The 17,559-nt window shown below is 46.9% G+C and overlaps 1 protein-coding gene across 7 annotated transcripts in view; it reads right to left on the reverse strand.

Annotated features, from left to right (window-relative positions):
- Window positions 1-17,559, reverse strand: part of FIRRM (FIGNL1 interacting regulator of recombination and mitosis) — a 3,243,174-nt gene that overhangs the window by 1,900,147 nt on the left and 1,325,468 nt on the right. For 6 of the 7 annotated variants that reach the window (XM_078686707.1, XM_078686714.1, XM_078686725.1 and 3 more), the window contains one exon: window positions 9,311-9,375. The exons of the other annotated variant lie outside the window; for it this stretch is intronic. In XM_078686707.1, the coding sequence (XP_078542833.1) occupies window positions 9,311-9,375 (65 nt within the window). The remainder of the gene's footprint in view (window positions 1-9,310; window positions 9,376-17,559) is intronic. 7 annotated transcript variants of the gene reach the window in all.

Consider the following 17,559-nt stretch of genomic DNA (forward strand, 5'->3'; position numbering starts at 1 on the left):
ATCGTGTGGAGTTCCTGGAGGATAGAGCTGAGGATGCTGAAGGGAGGGAGCGACGTAACAACATCCGCATAGTGGGTGTCTCGGAAAAATGGGAAGGAAAAGAGCCTGCCCTGCACATGGAGGCCTGACTCAGAGATCTACTCCCGGGGGGGACCCTCTCACCACACTTTGCCATAGAGCGTGCCCACAGGGTCCGGGCGGGGTCACCCCCTACGGGATCGAATCCGCAGCTCCTGCTTCTTCGGATTCTTAACTACCGGGATCGAGATGCCATTTTACAGGAGACCAGGAAGCTCCAGGATGTCCACATAGACAACCACAAAGTAATGTTCTTTCCAGACTGCACCATCCAGGTCCAGCGCCAGAGATTTTCGTTCATGGCAGTGAAAAGGCGTCTTCGGCAAAACAACCTGAAATATTCTCTGTTGTTCCCTGCGCGACAGCGTGTGGTTGCCAGCGATAAAACGCACTTGTTTAGCACATCGGAGGAGGCAGAAGACTGGTTGGATACCTTCACCAATGCGGGGCCTTGAGACAAACCTGCAACCGCAGCACTACCTAAGCTGAAGGGCCCTTTTCGCCGCCGGTGGAGAGAGCGCAGATCTATGAGGATGGGGACACCACCCTCGCCACCGATGGGCCCACACTCGGAACTGATCCTCAGCGGACAGCGAGACGCCCTTCAGGCAGAAGCAGAGATCAGCGGATCACCGAGGAGGCATCTAACTCCAGCCAACGAGACCCGTCTAGTGACGATGAACAGATAAAGGCCTGCAGAATTCACAGGACTAGAAAGGACAACCAGATGTCACCCTGCAAACGGAGGACTTGATAGCATGAACACTGCAAGCCCCAGTATTTGTATGCACTACGAATTGAGGCATTGGGGTATATGTGTGGGGATAGGCTGTTGTTGGGCAGATAGACATTTGGGATGCAAGTCGTTATAACCCTACGCTATTTACTCACTGCTGGGATTGCCGTTGTGCTTCATGAGGGTGGTGGCGGGACTCAAATGTATACATTGTTGCTATTTTGGGGACATCTAGGAACGTGACACACCTGATGGGTGCTCCTGAGTCAACATATGCAGTTTGTCCTACCTATATTGCATTTTGCCTGTGAATGGAGAGCCCCTGGTACGCTAGACAAGTAGATTTTACACTAACGTAGAGTAGTTCACAGTGCACCCCCCGGATTGTTTTGACTTATCTCCAATTGGATGTTTGGGAGATTGCTGGTTGCATCTTCGCCCTTTTGGTCTTACACATGCAAATGTTTTTATTGAGATTTTATAATGAGACCTAATCTGTTACGAATGGATTTATACAATGTCATGTGCTGCGGGTCAACGTTCCAGACAGGATGTATAATGCTAAGTTATATCCAATGTACATGTCTGATGGGCTGCTACAGACACACGCTAGCCTGATGCGTTGTAGGAAATATGTCTTCGTTTAAGATTGGTACATGGAATGTGAGCAGCATGCAATCACCGGCGTGTAGGTATCAGATCTATTCGTACCTCAAGCGACATCATATACATATTGCCTTGCTGCAAGAGACCCGTGTGGCCAAATCAGAGATACAACGCTTACACCGTCGCTGGCGCGCCCAGCTGTTTGCCACAGGGTATTCAGCTTTTGCGCGAGGTGGGCTGATAATTACACAGTCGCTGGTAGATGCGGAGGGGATATGTAATAGTTAGGGGCGTGCTGGATGGCCGATAAATAGTGCTTGCATCGCTATACGCTGCCATTACAGAACAGGCTGCATTCTTTGACAAGATATCACACATTTTTGCGCCATGGCACGACATCCCCATGCTTATAGGGTGTGACTACAATTGCGTCCTTGACGTGTCACTAGACCGATCCTTCCCGCCCCTTCCAGGTACAAGCACACATCATGCTACGAAGGCATTGACTAATTGGGCTACACAATGGCATTTGAAGGATGCCTGGAGGCACCGTCACCCCCAAAACAGGATATATTCTTATTATTCAGAAGCCCATGACCAGTACGTGGGGCTAGACCGTTATATGATCTCGGATGAGCTGCTCCCCTATGTATCGGCAGTTTACTATTTAGGCCGGACGCACTCTGACCACAACGCACATGTTTTGGAGGTGTCATGGGAGCGCCCCCGCTCGCCAATCCCGACATGGCGGCTGCAACCAGACCTTTTACTGGATGCACCCTTCCGGGACCTACTAGCTGCCAATATCCCCCGGTATTTTCACGAGAATGCAGGCACGGCCACGACGCCTTTGGTGGAGTGGGACGCGTTCAAAGTTGTGATCAGGGGGGACTGCCTTGGTGCACAAGCAGGCATGCAGCGACAGCTGGAAGCAGACATCACGTGTCTCGAAACTGACCTGCTTCGAAGGGAGAGAGTGGCTCAGTGGTTAGAGGCGGCAGACCCGGAAGCTGAGATCGACCATGGACCAGGGTTCGATTCCCCGCCTCGGCGGGTCTCGGGCTCAAAAAATTCCACGGACTCGACAATTCTCGGTCTGGTGCCTACTCAACTCACGGGGTCACACTCTGCGACTCTGGGCAATAGCTTGCTTAATCTCCACTACGGCCCCTCGCGGTGGGATGCCTGGCTTTCACCTTGTGGACACCCTGCCGGGGTTTCTCACAGGGGAATACCAGGACAGGTTCCCTAAGCAAGCGCCGGGACGCTTACGGGCAGCCGTGCGCTTTACAAATCCAGCACATTTACATTTACATCACGCATTGGAGGGTAACACTGGTCCTTTGGAACATCTTAGAGAAAAGCATTCTAGGTTACTAGAACGTGTCCGTAATTTAAACTAAGCAGTGCACTCAGCACGCACCCATCATATGGGAGACAAACCCGGTAGGTTGCTGTTGTGGTTGATACGACAGAACATGGCTACCGCACCCGTGACAGCGATACAGAATACACAAGGAGTCATGGTGCACACTCAAAAAGATATACACCACGCTTTTGAGGTACATTACTCCACACTATACAGATCTTGCTTGTTAGCTACGGATGTAGACATACAGCATTTCCTGTCCACACTAACGTTGCTACAGCTCACGGATTGTCAGCAGGGAGATGTAGGTGCTCCTCTGTTGCCGGAGGAAGTAAGGGATAGTATCTACTCTCTATCGAATGGCAAGACGCCGGGTCCGGATGGACTACCGGCTGAATTTTACAAGGCATACTCTGATGTACTGGTACCAGAGAAGCTGCGAGTATATGCGGCAGCACTGGAATATTCAACGCTCACTCTCACACAAAATGAGGCAACGCTGGTCTCTCTTTCAAAGCCGGGCAGGAACCCTGACCTCCTGGGCTCTTACCGTCCATTGACCCTGTTAAACACAGACTATAAAATCCTTGCCTCGGTCCTGGCCAAACATCTTTCCCCGTTTGTGCCAACTCTGGTACATACCGACCAGAATGGATTTGTACCCACCAGAAGCACCTCCCTAAATATTCGAAGACTATTCCGAATCCCAAAATATGCTACGGTGAACTGGCCAAGATCTGGCTGTCTAGTATTGGACCTGGAGAAGGCTTTTGATTAGTTGGAGTGGCCTTATCTCGCAGCGGTCTTCCGTAAATGTGAGCTGGGGGACGATTATCTACAGCTGGTGCAATTATTGTACCAATGACCCACAGTGCGGGCTCGTACGGGCAAGCTCCTACCAGATGAAATCAGGGTGAGACGAGGGACCAGACAGGGATGCCCCCTGTCTCCGTTACTTTTTTCCCTAGCTATGGAACCATTGGCGGCTCTACTTCGAGTGGGTGGCGCGGAATGGGGCATCCCCTTGAGCGATGGACTGCACACAGTGTCCCTATATGCGGACGACCTGTTATTGTATTTACGGGAATCTTCAGGCTGTGCCGCCGGAGATATCAGCACTGTTCTGTAGATTTGAAGCGGTATCCGGCCTCAGGGTAAACTGGGCTAAGTCAGGCGCTTACTCCTTCCGTGAGGACGTAGCTGCAGCCGATATAATCATTAACGGAACTGCACTTAATTGGTATCCGACTACGTTCAGATACCTAGGAATATATATTTACAGGTCCCAGACAGATATACCGGAGGGTAATCCGGTTCACGCCGTCTCCTCAATCAGAGCACAGATGCAATTCTGGAAGTCCTTGCCATTAAATGTGATGAGCCGTGTCACCTTAACCAAAATGATAGTACTACCCAGGTTATTATATTACTTTGCTCATCTTCCGGTGTATGTCCCAGTAAAACTCTTTAGAGAATTGGAGGGGTTGCTCCGTGGCTTGGTTTGGAATGCGGGGCAGCCCAGGACAGCACTGCAGAAACTACATGCACCCCCGAATGTGGCACTTAGCAGTCCCTCATCTGGAACTATACTACTTAGCTGCGCAATTACAGTGGGTCGAAAGGTGGCTAAGCGGCAACGATCTGGCGGACACGGCGGCCGAGAACACAGTCTGGACGCAGGCCCAGATACGTGGATTGTTTTACCTGCTAGGAAAAATTCCTCGCCCGGCGCAAATACATGTTGAGCTGGCTCACAGGTGTTTCAGGAGAGGCCTTCACCTGACAAAAGACATAATCCCCTATGCCACGGTATTGCCGCTTCTCGGGATGCCCAGATGCAGAGACCCGATAACGGACATGAAATTGACGCCCTGGGTTGAAGTGGGAGTGGAGACACTAGGAGACTTATGCAGACGGTGCCTTGCTACCTTTTGCGACACTGGAAGCAGAAAATGGATTACCAGTGGGACACTTTCTTCTGCGCGCAGCCAGTATGCGAACGTTTACACTAGCATGGGGCGATATGACCAACGAGCCGCCGACACATCAGTTATTACAGTACCTGCACGTAATGGGGGAGGGATCACATCTGATACATTGGATGGTACAAGCCCTGCTCATCCATGTATTGAAGCCATTGCAGAGACTCCGCACAAATTGGACTGAAGACAGAGGGCGTCCCTGGACTGAAAGAGGGCCATCTTTTGGATCCGATCTTTGCCAACTGGGAAGGGGTGGCGGTGCAACCCCCCAGCGAGGTAATATGGTCGGACCACTCTCTGGTGGAGTTCACCATTCATGGGGAGGCCAAACTATTGCCCAGTAATAACTGGATGCCAGATAAACGTAGACAATGGGGAAAAATTAAACAGGATGAGCTAGAGCTGGCTCTAAAAAAAGGCAGCCCGCCACTCAAAGAAAGTGTGGACGAAGCCTGGACAGACTACGAAAAATGGCTCTTGGAAGCTTTGGATGAAACTGCCCCGTGGACTACCAAGGCTCCAGCAAGATGCTCGAAAACTGCTCAGTGGTTCAATGCCGACTTAAAAGCATGTAAAACCGAATGCAAAAAGCTGGAACGCATCTGGCGTAGTAAATATGATGACTCGGCTAGACTTAATTATAAAAAAAGTATAAAGAGCTATCATAAGCTGATCAGATCCACTAAACGCAACTTCCTAAAAAACAGAATTAAATCGGCGGAAAACTCTACTAAAGAGCTCTTCGTCATTTACAAGGAACTCACCTCATCGGAGAGAACTATAGCTCCTGATCTGCACTCGACAGCTATGTGTGAAGCCATTGCTGATTTTTTTGTGCAGAAAGTGGAATATATATAAAACCTTTCCTGTGATACCGGAAGAACCCCTCAGGGATAATTCCACTAGTAGTGAGATGATTAACGACAGGTGTCTTAATCAATTTGTAGTGCCTAACACCACGGAGTTGCTGAATATTATTCGCAGTATTAAATCCGGCTCCCCTATGGATGTGGCCCGTCCCAACGTCCTTAGGAATCAAGCCGAGCTTCTGGCGCCCCATATAGGTCACATGGCAAAACTATCCTTTCACACTAGCCATATGCCTCAAGATTGGAAAATAGCGCAGGTCATCCCCTTAAAGAAAAAGCCACATCTTAGCGCCACGCAGTTGGGTAATTATCGACCTATATCGTTACTGCCTTTTTGCGCTAAGGTGGTGGAAAAGATAGCTAACAAACAGCTCTCCGCACATTTGGAAAGTGGACTGTATCTGCACTCCTCGCAGTAAGGATTTAGAGCCCACCACTCTACGGAGTCAGCCCTCCTCTTTTCCACCGAGCTATTAAGGAGTAAAGTTGATGAAGGGAAAACAGCCGCTCTCCTTTTATTAGATCTGAGCGCGGCATTTAATACCGTCTCCCATCCCCTGTTGCTTGCTCGCCTTAGCGAGGCGGGTATTGAGGATATGGCTCTCGAGTGGATGCGCACTTTCCTGGCTAATAGGCAGTTCCAAGTTTTTTGTCCCCCTTTTAAATCTGAGGTACGTTCGCTCAAACATGGGGTGCCACAGGGCTCTATTTTGAGCCCGACATTGTTTAATCTTTATATGGCACCCCTGGCTAAGCTGGTTGCGACGTACGGGGTTGAGATAGTGTCATATGCTGATGATACCCAGCTGGTAGTGACACTGTCTCAGCCTCCGGATGAAGCCTCAGCCAACTTTACTGCCTGTCTGAGCGGTGTAGCAGGTTGGATGAAAGGAAACTGTCTACGCCTCAACGCCAATAAAACTGAACTTCTGGTGTTGGGGAAATCCCCTTCCATCTGGTCGACGGCATGGTGGCCGAAATAACTCGGTACCGTCCCTGAACCATTGGAACAGGCTAAGAACTTAGGGGTAAAACTGGATGTGACCCTGTCCTTTGAACATCACACCAGAGAGATAGCAGGTAAATGCTATGGGATCCTTAAGACCTTACGTAAGACCTTAGACTCGCTTCCTGCTGATAGCAGGAAAACATTAATCCATACTCTGGTGACGCCCCATCTCGATTACAGTAATGCCTTGTACGTAGGCCTGAGTAGGAAAGGCCTTCACAGGCTTCAATGCGTTCAAAACGCCGCAGCTAGATTGGCGCTTAACCTCTCTAGAAGATCGTCAGGGAAACAAGCCTTAATGTGTCTCCACTGGCTCCCCATACGGGAGCGTATTATATTTAAAAGTATGTGTATGACCCACCGCATTGCTTATGAGAGAGGTCCCGTCTATCTTCAAAGGCTTCTTACCAAGTACTACCCTAATCGTTATTTACGATCCCAGGGCCGTATGCTCTTCCAGGTGCCCAGAATCCAACGGGCACGGATGGGTGGTCGGTCATTCAAATACTTGGCCAGTAAACAGTGGAATGACCTCCCCATTGAGCTCCGGATGGAGCCATCTGAAGGAAACTTTAGACGCAAACTGAAAACCTACCTCTTCCCTAAACCTTGAGATCCTTTCACCCTTCCTCTAGCGGCCTGTGCTTCTTTGGGGTTCTGACCTAGTTAATTAGTCTGAAAGCGCGGGGACACACTGTTCCTAGTGTAACCAGGCGCTATATAAAAGGTGTTTATTATTATTATTATTAAGAGCGCGTTAAAGGTAGTGCCACACACATACTGCGAAATTCACGATTCAAACTCATACAAACTTACATATTACACAGGGAGTATCTCTCACCAGACAAAATCAATAAATATTTCAAAATCAACACTTCCGAATGCCCGAGGTATCATCTCCTAGGCGCTGATCTATTACATATGCTGTGGTCCTGTCCCCTGCTTTTACACTACTGGCGTGCGATATCGGAAACACTCGCCAACTGCATTAACACTGAGATGCCTTTCACATGAGAGGTCTGCATCCTGGGGCTTTACAAGAGAACCAAGGACAACAAGGCAGGCTCTAGGTTTCGTGATCTGGGCCTCATAACAGCGAAACGACTCATAACTAAAAGGTGGAAGCACAAGGACCCACCAGAGGTATCACACTGGTTGAAATCCCTTGAAGTCTGGGCACGGGCGGAGGGCACCACCCTACATAGGGAAAAAACAGCAGGGTTGAAAAAATATCTCATTGAGCAGACCTGGGACGAAATGCTTAGAACTCTCACCCGCTCTAATGCCACGATGCAGATACTTTCTGTGCAACGAGCGGGGCCTGACACCTAATGAGTCACCCAGACGCTGATACCACGCTGTATCTACATGCCACTCCAATCGCAATTGTTAGGCTGGGCAAGAACCTCACAATCCTTAAAGACTTCACAAGGAAGTGGCTCCTGCCACGCGTCACCTCAACAGCCATATAATTGCATAGAAAATAAAAGTAGCAGCCCACACACTATACTTGCATGCTAGTCTGGCCATGTCTGTACCTAGATGACAGACTAAGATACTTGATACATATGCTCACGGTTATTTGATGTCTCTCTTGTTTTGATTTATTATTTACTATTGTTGGATGCGGTTGAATTGTTATAGAAAATGATATCTAGTGAACCAACTTGACATTTGCATGTATACTGATGTATTTACTTATGGCACGTTATATGATACAATTCAAGAGCTGGATCCAAATGTAAACTGCATTTATCTGTATGTATTGATGCTCTTGCGCATTACTCTTGCTGCCATGGAGAGGCGTACTAAACACCTTCACTCTGACCCTTCACTGGAGATGACCGAATGTGCGGGCCTTAGGAGCCCAAGGCAATTTGTATACATAGATGCAACCTTACACCCCAGACATGACCGAAACTGAAGCAATGTGAAGGAACTGTTTCGATTTATATGTATAGTGTTATGGAGCAAACAATATTGTTGCCAAGGAGATATGCATCGATGCTTGTAGACTGATGTACCAAAAAAAGATAAAATGCAATATAGATATATATTTTTTTAAATAACCACTACTTCTGATTGGCCTTTTATGTTGAGAAGTGGACACTCTGCCTTCATACAAATGGGGCATATACAGTAGGAGGTTTCCAGCCTAGACACATTTACTTAAATCAGTTTGTGCCAAATAATGACATTATTACACAGGTGGTTTGTCCATGTAATGTACTTAGAGATGTATTCCAAATATAGTTCCTGTCTTAACTCTAAATGCCGCCTTTGTAAATCCAAGGTACGCACAAGATTCCAGTCCAAATTTATTTGCAGCCAATCTTTCCTTTTGCAGGATTAATTCTTCAATACTCCTTAAGTGGGATATATTACTGCCCTTAATTAAACCTCCAAATTTAAGAGAATAAATCTTACTTTTCATGTCTAAAAAAGAGAGATCTTAAATCACAGTTTTTAGCATTCCTAGTGATATTCCCAAAGGGGAAGAATAGAGCAACCTGGATGTGATCATATAGCGAGTACCTGAATAGACAATACACCAATGTTACTAACATCAGAATTAGGCAGGAATGATCACACAAACAGAAATAAGCAGAATGCAATGGAAAAGTTAAATACATAGTGTTAGACAATTAGCACCATACCGACCTATGTATTTGAAGATATAGTTGATGTAATCTGGAGCACGATTCAGATAAAAAAGGCATTAATTCCTGTAGGCAAAAAAAAAAAAAATTGAAATTAGCCTGCTCTAACATACGGTGGAAAAAACAAGTTACTTTCCTCTTCACTATGGTTCTCCAGTATTGATATCTTTTATAGGTTCACATGCTTGAGAATTGGTGGAAGTCCCACAGTAACAGTAAAATAGCAGTATTCAACTGTAACATTCAACTGCAATAGGAAATCACTAGCCTTAAAGCAACCTATTACCAATGTTTTAAACATCCAAACTCCAGACAATCAGAGTGCAGACCTTAGAGTCTCCATCACCCGGCAGAGCCACCATACTTCAGATTTCAAGCACAAGTCCAATTAGCGGAACAAGAGAGGTATGGAAGGTGAACCTGAAAGGGGAGGAGGGAGGGCCTAATGTGAATCTGAAAAGATATCAATACTGGAGAACTACAGCACACAGGTAAGTAACTTGTTTTTTCTCCAGTATTGCCACAGGTACCACTGGTCCTGAATAGGCTCTCATATGCTTTCTTTGACATTGTGAAGTCAGGTGTGAGCAAGACAAAATACAGACAGAGAAGGATATTAACAGATATGGAAGTATCTAAAGGGGTTTAACCTCTAAATTGTACATTTAAACTCTAAATTATAATCTTTTATAGATTCAAATGCTTGAATCAGAATAGCAGTTATCAAAAGGTCAGCGGAGGCGGGTAAGGTGAACCATCCCACCATGGGACCCAAAACAGAAAATACAATCAATCATAAAGAGCATGCATTATGAGCTCATATGTATATATATATATATATATATATATATATATATATATATATATATATATATATATATATATATATATATATATAATACATACAAAAAAGAAGCAGAGAACTCTGGGTAGTTCTCAAGTTTAGGTGGAAAGCAGTTCCTGTATATGGCTTTTGTCATTTTACAGCTCGGCAAGAACAGCACTGTGCTAGTCCTATGCTTAAAGACTTTGCTGTAGAAATGGCAAAAGACTTTGTCCTTTTCTATCTTAGCGTGGATGGCACTGTGCTAATTCTATGCTTAAAGACTTTGATAGAAGAGCAGACATTTGAGGTGAGCAGATCTAGAGTGTCGCTGGTGTAGAGAGTGCTCTATACAGGAACTGCTTTCCACCTAAACTTGAGAACTACCCAGAGTTCTCTGCTTTTTTTTGCATAACTTATTTGTCACTATATGCCTGAAAGGGTATTATATCATAGCGGGAAGAACTTTAGTGGGAAGGATAGCGGCCATGCCTGGGTCGCTAGGAGGAACCGCCGCTCGTGTGCGGCCCTGGGATGTCTGTAGGCACGTAACACAGGACTGCTTGCATGCCTATAGGTGAGAGACATAAAAAGGCAGCGCACTCAATTATGCCTTTTTCACCTACAGTGGATTTATCACAGTGGTAAGGAATGCGGCGACACCCACTGGGGACTCTAATTAATATGGAGTGCAAGTACCATCGCTCACATGGGCAATATGGCCAAGCCTACCAAGGTATGAGAGTTAAATAAAAGCAGATGCCATTCATTAGTCGCTGTTTGCCCTATTTAGCGCATGGCCTGTGAACAAGGACGCTATTTCCGAAATGCGTAAGGCTAAAGCACAGAAAGGAGGTGTTTCGAGGCTGCATTCTACACCGCTTTGCTGGCAGTGTGTGCCTCCTCATAGCGGGCAGATCTTTTGTGGGAGATATATATATATATATATACTTAAATCAAGAGATATTTGAAACCTATAAATGACTTGATCATACAACAATAGCACATGAAGAAACAGGCACGAAGAAGATCATGCCTTATGTGAACATCACATTTGTGAATTGGTTAAAAGGGTGGCCTTATAAGCTGTGACTGGACAATGTTCAATTGCCATAGCACTGGAGGAGGTCTTATCGGAGGGTAGGCCCTGAAAAGTCCCTTCATGAACTCCTTCACCAGTCTGTTAGACCACAAAGACAAGCGACCAGATCATCATCTGCATCTGGATATTGCCACCAAGTGCACCTTGATGGACATATGCGCCAGGGGGGCTTTGGCGAGAGACAAGAGATAGGGCAAAATGTCCTAAGGAGTCGATGAGAGGATTGCAAGAGTGACCGACACCCCATGAGCAGAATCTCCTCCATTTGGCCGAGTAGCATTTGATGGTAGATGGAGCTCGAGCTTTCTGCAATATTGCTGGTCGTTCTTCAGAAATTGCTAGCTCTCTGAATTCTGCGTGATGAGGAGTCAAGCCGACAAGTGAAGTGTGTGAATTTGAGGATGAACATGCAAGGTCAGAGGTACCCCTTGAAAAGTAATTTGTGTGGTTTGGAGGATAAGGGGAAATCAAAATGCAAATGTATATAAAGAACTTCCCACTCGACTAACAATTATTTTCTCAATGGCCGTGGTTCATGGGGCGGAGATTCTACTATGGCTTAAACAGGATTGGAGACAACCCCGATATAGCTCTGTGACCCAGTACTGACACGCCCAAACCAAGGCGTTTAGGATGATGGAGAGGCTCCTGCTTGATATTCTGCAGAACCTTTGGAATCAGAGGAAATGGAGGGAATGCATAAGCAACCGTTCCCTCCCAAGAGAAGTGGAAAGCGTTTCCTAGAGAGCCTGGCTGAGGAAATCTGCTGGCAGATGGCCTGCATTTTTTGTTTAGAGACGTAGCGAACAGCTTTAAGGTTGTATCCCCCAACGGAGCAAAACCTTTGTAGCTGATCTTCGTTTAGCTCCCACTCGAGACACTGCCTGGTGTCCCTGCTGAGCGAATCGGCCCAATCGTTTTGAACTCCCGGCACATGTTGAACTTGTATTGATATCTCGTGGGCTATTAGCCATTCCCAGATCTGCTGAGCCAGGATTGAGAGGGCATGAGATCTTGCCCCACCTTGTTTTAGCAGAGAGAACATGGTGGTGGTGTTGTTCATGTGAATCAGGATCAAAGATTTTTTGATGCTTGGCAGGAATGGGTGGAGGGCCAGAAAAACTGCTGTTAGCTCCAAGAGGTTTGTGACACTGAGCTTCCTCAGCTGACCATCGCCGATGAATCCGTAACCCCTGTAGGTGGGCAGGGCACCCCACCCATCCATGAAAGTGTCTGACGTCAATATCAAATTCGGTTTTGTCCTAAGGAAGGATAGACCTTGAGAAAGGTTGTCTCTGACTGCCCACCAAGACATTGCTGATGTCATCTCTAGTGTGATTGAAACAATGTCTTCGAATGAGCCCCGAGATTGGGTCCATTGAGCAGCGAGCTGCGCCTGAAGAGGTCTCATCCGTAGGTGACAGTGCAAAATAAGTGGGATGTAAGACGATTTCATCCCTAGCATTGACTTTCATGTCCTTACTGAAACTCACTTTTTGTGGATTGGAATTGCACTGTTTTCTGGAGACATACAGTTCTTTATTTTGTGGGGAAGGCTTTTGAAATTGTGGTATTCAGAGTTGCTTCTAGGAACACTATCGACCTGGAAGGAACTATAGAGGGTGTCTCCCAGTTGATTCTGAGACCCAGAACACAGGCGTTTGTAGATCTTCTGGCGGCCTGGAATGATGGAGTCTTGACTAACCAGTCGTTGAGGTACAGGAATACCAGGTGACCAACTCGCCGCAGAAAAGCAGCCACTGGGGCCAAGCATTTTGTAAAGACTCTTGGAGCCGACTTTAACCCGAATGGTAGCACATTGAGTTGATAACAACACCCTGCCACCACAAACCTGAGAAAATGGCAATGTTTTTGATGTATGGAAACATGAAAATAAGCATCCAGAAGATCGAGGGAGAACATATAATCCCCCACATCCATGAAAAGCAAGATCTCCTTGAGCGAAAACATCCTGAAGGGTTGAGATTGGATGAACTTGTCCATTATCTGCCTACATTATCCCATCTTTTTCTTTATTAAGGAATGAGAATAGAAACCTAGATTGCGCTGACCGGGCGGCATCTCTTCTATTGCCTGTTTGAAGAGGAGCAATCTGATTTCCCTCTTGAGAACTGCTGGATGACGATGGGGAGTTCTTCGCAGATGCAAATTTGGGCGCTGTTAAACAAATTCCAGGGTATGACCGTGGTGGAATACCTCTGACACCCATTTGTCCGAAGATATGAGCTTCCACTGATTGAAGAATTTGGAGCAAGTGGGGCCGAATTGAAGTGGGACTATGGTATCAGGGGCCTGTGGATCCTCATTGCCTGTTGTTGGTGTCATGAGCTCGTCCCCTGATGGTGGGCGTTGACGTGCTGTTGCTCTAGGATAGGCTTGTGTTGAGGTTTGTCAAAAATGTTGTGAAGAGTACTGAGATCGAAATCCCTGCTGATAAGGTTAAAAAAGTTGCTGGAGCGGAGGTTGAGAGAGATATTGACCTCTATCTTTTCCCCGGAAGAAAGCTCCTTTTTTCTGCTGAAGATTCGTCAGCGATTTAGCTGTATCCATAACCAATTTAATCGACTGCATGTTTCCCAATGAGGAATTCACTGTCTAACAGCATATCCAATACCTTGTCCTGAACCTCAGGGCGGAATGCTGTAGCTTTTGGCCACCCCTGCTGTCTCAACACTGCCTCTCCCACCATCTGTATGAAGGCAGTTGATGACATATACAAAGCCACATCAATCCTCTCGGAAGAGGCTCTCTCTCCTTCCGATAGTCCCTCTATGCCTCCTCCTTCTTGTCCTCAGGAAGAAACTCCAGCAAGGCAGAGATGTCGGACCGCATCTGGCGGGCATACCTCCAGACGATAGCCATGGTATTGGAGGCCCTCGTGGCAGTGGCTGCCAATGTGGAGAACCTTTTGCTGATGTTATCTAGTTGGCGCCCTTCCTTGTCAGGCGGAGAAGAAAGTTTTGTAGATATCCTCTGAGCAGCCTGCATAATAACCAACCGAGGCTGAAGGTGACCAATCAGGCACACAGGAGAGAGTCGGGAATCCTGCATTTTGTGTCTAATTACAGTACCACTGCACAAATAGAAGCTGGTGTCTTCATCAAATGTATATCCTCCTAATATAAGTAGTACACAATGGGTATGGACCGAGTGGAACGTTGCATTGTAGGTTCAAAATCCTATAAGAAACAAATTGTCTGCTTGGCAGGAGTAGGGAGGTTGAAGCGCCTTCCAGCAGATCATGGTACACGCCAATATCTGCACGTGGGGAGTCAGCTATAGGTGGAGTAGGAGCCACGTAATTGTCCCTCTCATCATGGATATCTGGGTCCAACTGCAAATCCCCTTCCTATAGCTGCTGGTCATCATCATCATGTATTTGTGGAAGAATATCCATAGGTGTCAGAACAGTTTTGCTTTTTGGCAATGGGGGTGCAGCCAGCGAAGCAGGAAAAACCATGGGAACATCCTGTGTAGGAGGTTGTTGCGGAGCAGAGTTCGCCTCAGGAAATCTCTTGTAGTAATCATTGAGCATCAACCGAAGCTCAGTGACCAATGAAACAGGAATATTAATAGAGGGTTCTTGAGCATGATCCTCCTGTTCCCCGTAAGGGTAGTGCTCCTGAAAAGCATCAGAGCGTTTAGCACTGGGACGCCCTGTATCAGAAAAAGAATAGTCATCCTCCAAATAAGTAGATGGATCATCTATTGCCTCTTCTTCCTCCAAGTTGTGGCACTTGACTGTGAGTTGAGAGGGACTGTATGAAGGGCCATAAGGACCATCATCTTCAGATTCCTTGAAATCCAGGACCTGAGAAGGAGACAACAGAGATATTTTTGAAAAGTCCTGCAAAAGGGGTGGAATCGGCTTTGAAAGCAGACTATCCTTTTCCCTCGTCGAAGGGCCTGTCGACATCTGTCTGCTGCGGTTGAGGAGTCACAGACTGTGATCGGACTGCTAGACCATCAGCAGTGAAGCCCTAGTCAATGGAGACAGTCTCACTACAGCCGAAGACGGTAACACTAGCAATGACGTCTGTATAAAGTCGCAGTCATCGTCTTGACCGTCGACGTAGTCAATGTCGCTGACAAAATCGTTTATGGAGCACCAGAGCTTGTTGAGACAGAGGCTGTAGACCGTGATTTCTTCATCAACAGAACAGTCGACGAGCGGACTCCATGGAGGGAGTATGAGGCGCTGACGGTGGAGCAGAGACAGCCCTCTGGTGAGAAGAAGAGGGACCAGGCTGACCTTTATTAGCCCTCTTTCCTCAGCCCTCTCTGTACTCTGAGACCTACATCAGGGTCCTTAAGCGAACAGGAAGACCCTTCTTCCTTGCTTCTCCTGGAGGAGGTAGGGGGCTCCTCCTCACCCTCAAGAGTCAGAGCCTTTAGCCGCCTTTTTCCTTTGCAACCAGAGAAGCAGCCTACCCTCATGGTCTTTGAGGGTTTTTGTGGAAAAAGTACTTCAGTACCTGCATTCCCTGGGCTTGTGGTTTAGATACAGGCAACAAAGGCACTTCGTATGTGGGTCCTCAGAATATAGTCTGGACTTTCCACAATTCTTACGTGCTTAAACAACCCTTTTTTAGACTCCAACATAACAAAGAAAAATAGGTACTCGCACTCCTGGACTGTACCTCAGAAGAAGATATGAAGTGAAGAAATGAACTGCTAGATGGAAGTTCAAAAGGGCAACAGTAGAAACACTGACTGAGCAGAGCTCAGGGAGACTTACTAATACACAATGTGTTGTAAGGAATTTTAAATACGGTGGCCCTGCAGGGAATGGAGACGTTAGGGTCTATAATCTGATTGGCTGGAGTTTGGATGTTTCAAACAATGGTAGTAGGTTGCTAAAGGCTAGTGATTTCCTATGGCAATTGAATGTTACATTTTAATACAGCTATTTTACGGTTACCGTGTGACTCCCACCATGGTGGCCCACATCAAAAACTTGGTTTGCTTCCTTACTGCCTGCCTACTATGTAATGCAATTTCCGTCTGTTCTTTTACAGGATGTATGTAAAGCGCTCTGATACCTACGGGTCTAGCTAGCGATATATAAAACTTTTAAAATAAATAAAAGTAACGACAGGGAAGATACAAGCATGTGAATCTATTAAAGATGCAATACTGGAGAATTCATTGTACTGGTAACACCACTCATATTTTTAAAAAAAACAATGCAACCGGCCAATAACAAGAAGTTTACAGTAGAAATTGGTTGAAGCTAAATATTTCCAAAAGGAGAAGGGGCAGCACAGGGTGGACAGGTCCAACATGAGGAGCAACAGTTATGAATGCTACAACAATATATAATGTATATGACAGAACAAATTAAGCAAGGTGGGCAGGTAACTTAAGCAGTTGTCACATACAATTTTATGGCAGGACCGGAGGCTTCGGATTAGGCCTTCTTCCTTCACTTTATTTTCACAGCAGCAAGAAAAAAAACACAGTAAACAACTATGTTTCTGATGAACACTTGGGAAACAGGAAACTTGAACATAAGTCCTTTGTTATTCTGCGCACTCCGGCAGCTCCCATCATGCCTCGCTGCTGCTTCCTTTTCCTTCGCTGTTCAGCAGCAAGTTAAGTGGCTTTTCTTCTCTCTCGTGGATTTTTGGGGACTGTGTACATAGTGTTTTTGGTGTGCTGTTAAGCGCTGGTGTTTCTAACCCTCACAGATTCCCCTTGTGATTGCGGGACGCTTTTGGCACTCCTCACGCGATTAGTGGCCCAGTAGGGGTGCGGTGTGGTCCTTCCGTCGCAAGGGGGCAGGCTTCTCCTTGGCTGCCAGCGCGATGAGGGACGTTTTTAAAAAGCGTTTTTTCGCGCGTTTGACAGCAGCTCCTACCCCATATCACCCGGTTGAACACCCGAAAAGGGTCGCAATTTAGGTTGTTAATCCCCTGAATGAACGTCCTGTGTGGGTTGTATGTGGTTTGGTGAACACCCTGAGGCTGCGGTTCCCAAAGTGTGCGCCGCGACACCCCGGTGCGCCGTGATGAGCAGCCAGGGGCGCCGCGGCACGCCAGGCAGGATGTGGGTAATATACATTGCAGCCCAACATGCGGGGGGTTTTAAAACGCCACCCTCGGAATTGTTTTGCCCAGCATACACATCCGTGCGTACCGTACGCACGCATGCATCCTACTTAAGCTGCGTCGGCTCACCTTTACTGCCTTAGCAAGCTTGGAGCGTAGGAGGAGCGTTGCTGTTGACCCCCGTGTTGTGCCCTGCCCTGCCCTGACTCGCCATGCCTCGTCTCGTCTCGTGGGACCCTGTGGAACAAAAATCG

Source organism: Lissotriton helveticus, chromosome 1_1, assembly GCF_964261635.1.
Source record: "Lissotriton helveticus chromosome 1_1, aLisHel1.1, whole genome shotgun sequence".
Classification (NCBI taxonomy): domain Eukaryota; kingdom Metazoa; phylum Chordata; class Amphibia; order Caudata; family Salamandridae; genus Lissotriton; species Lissotriton helveticus.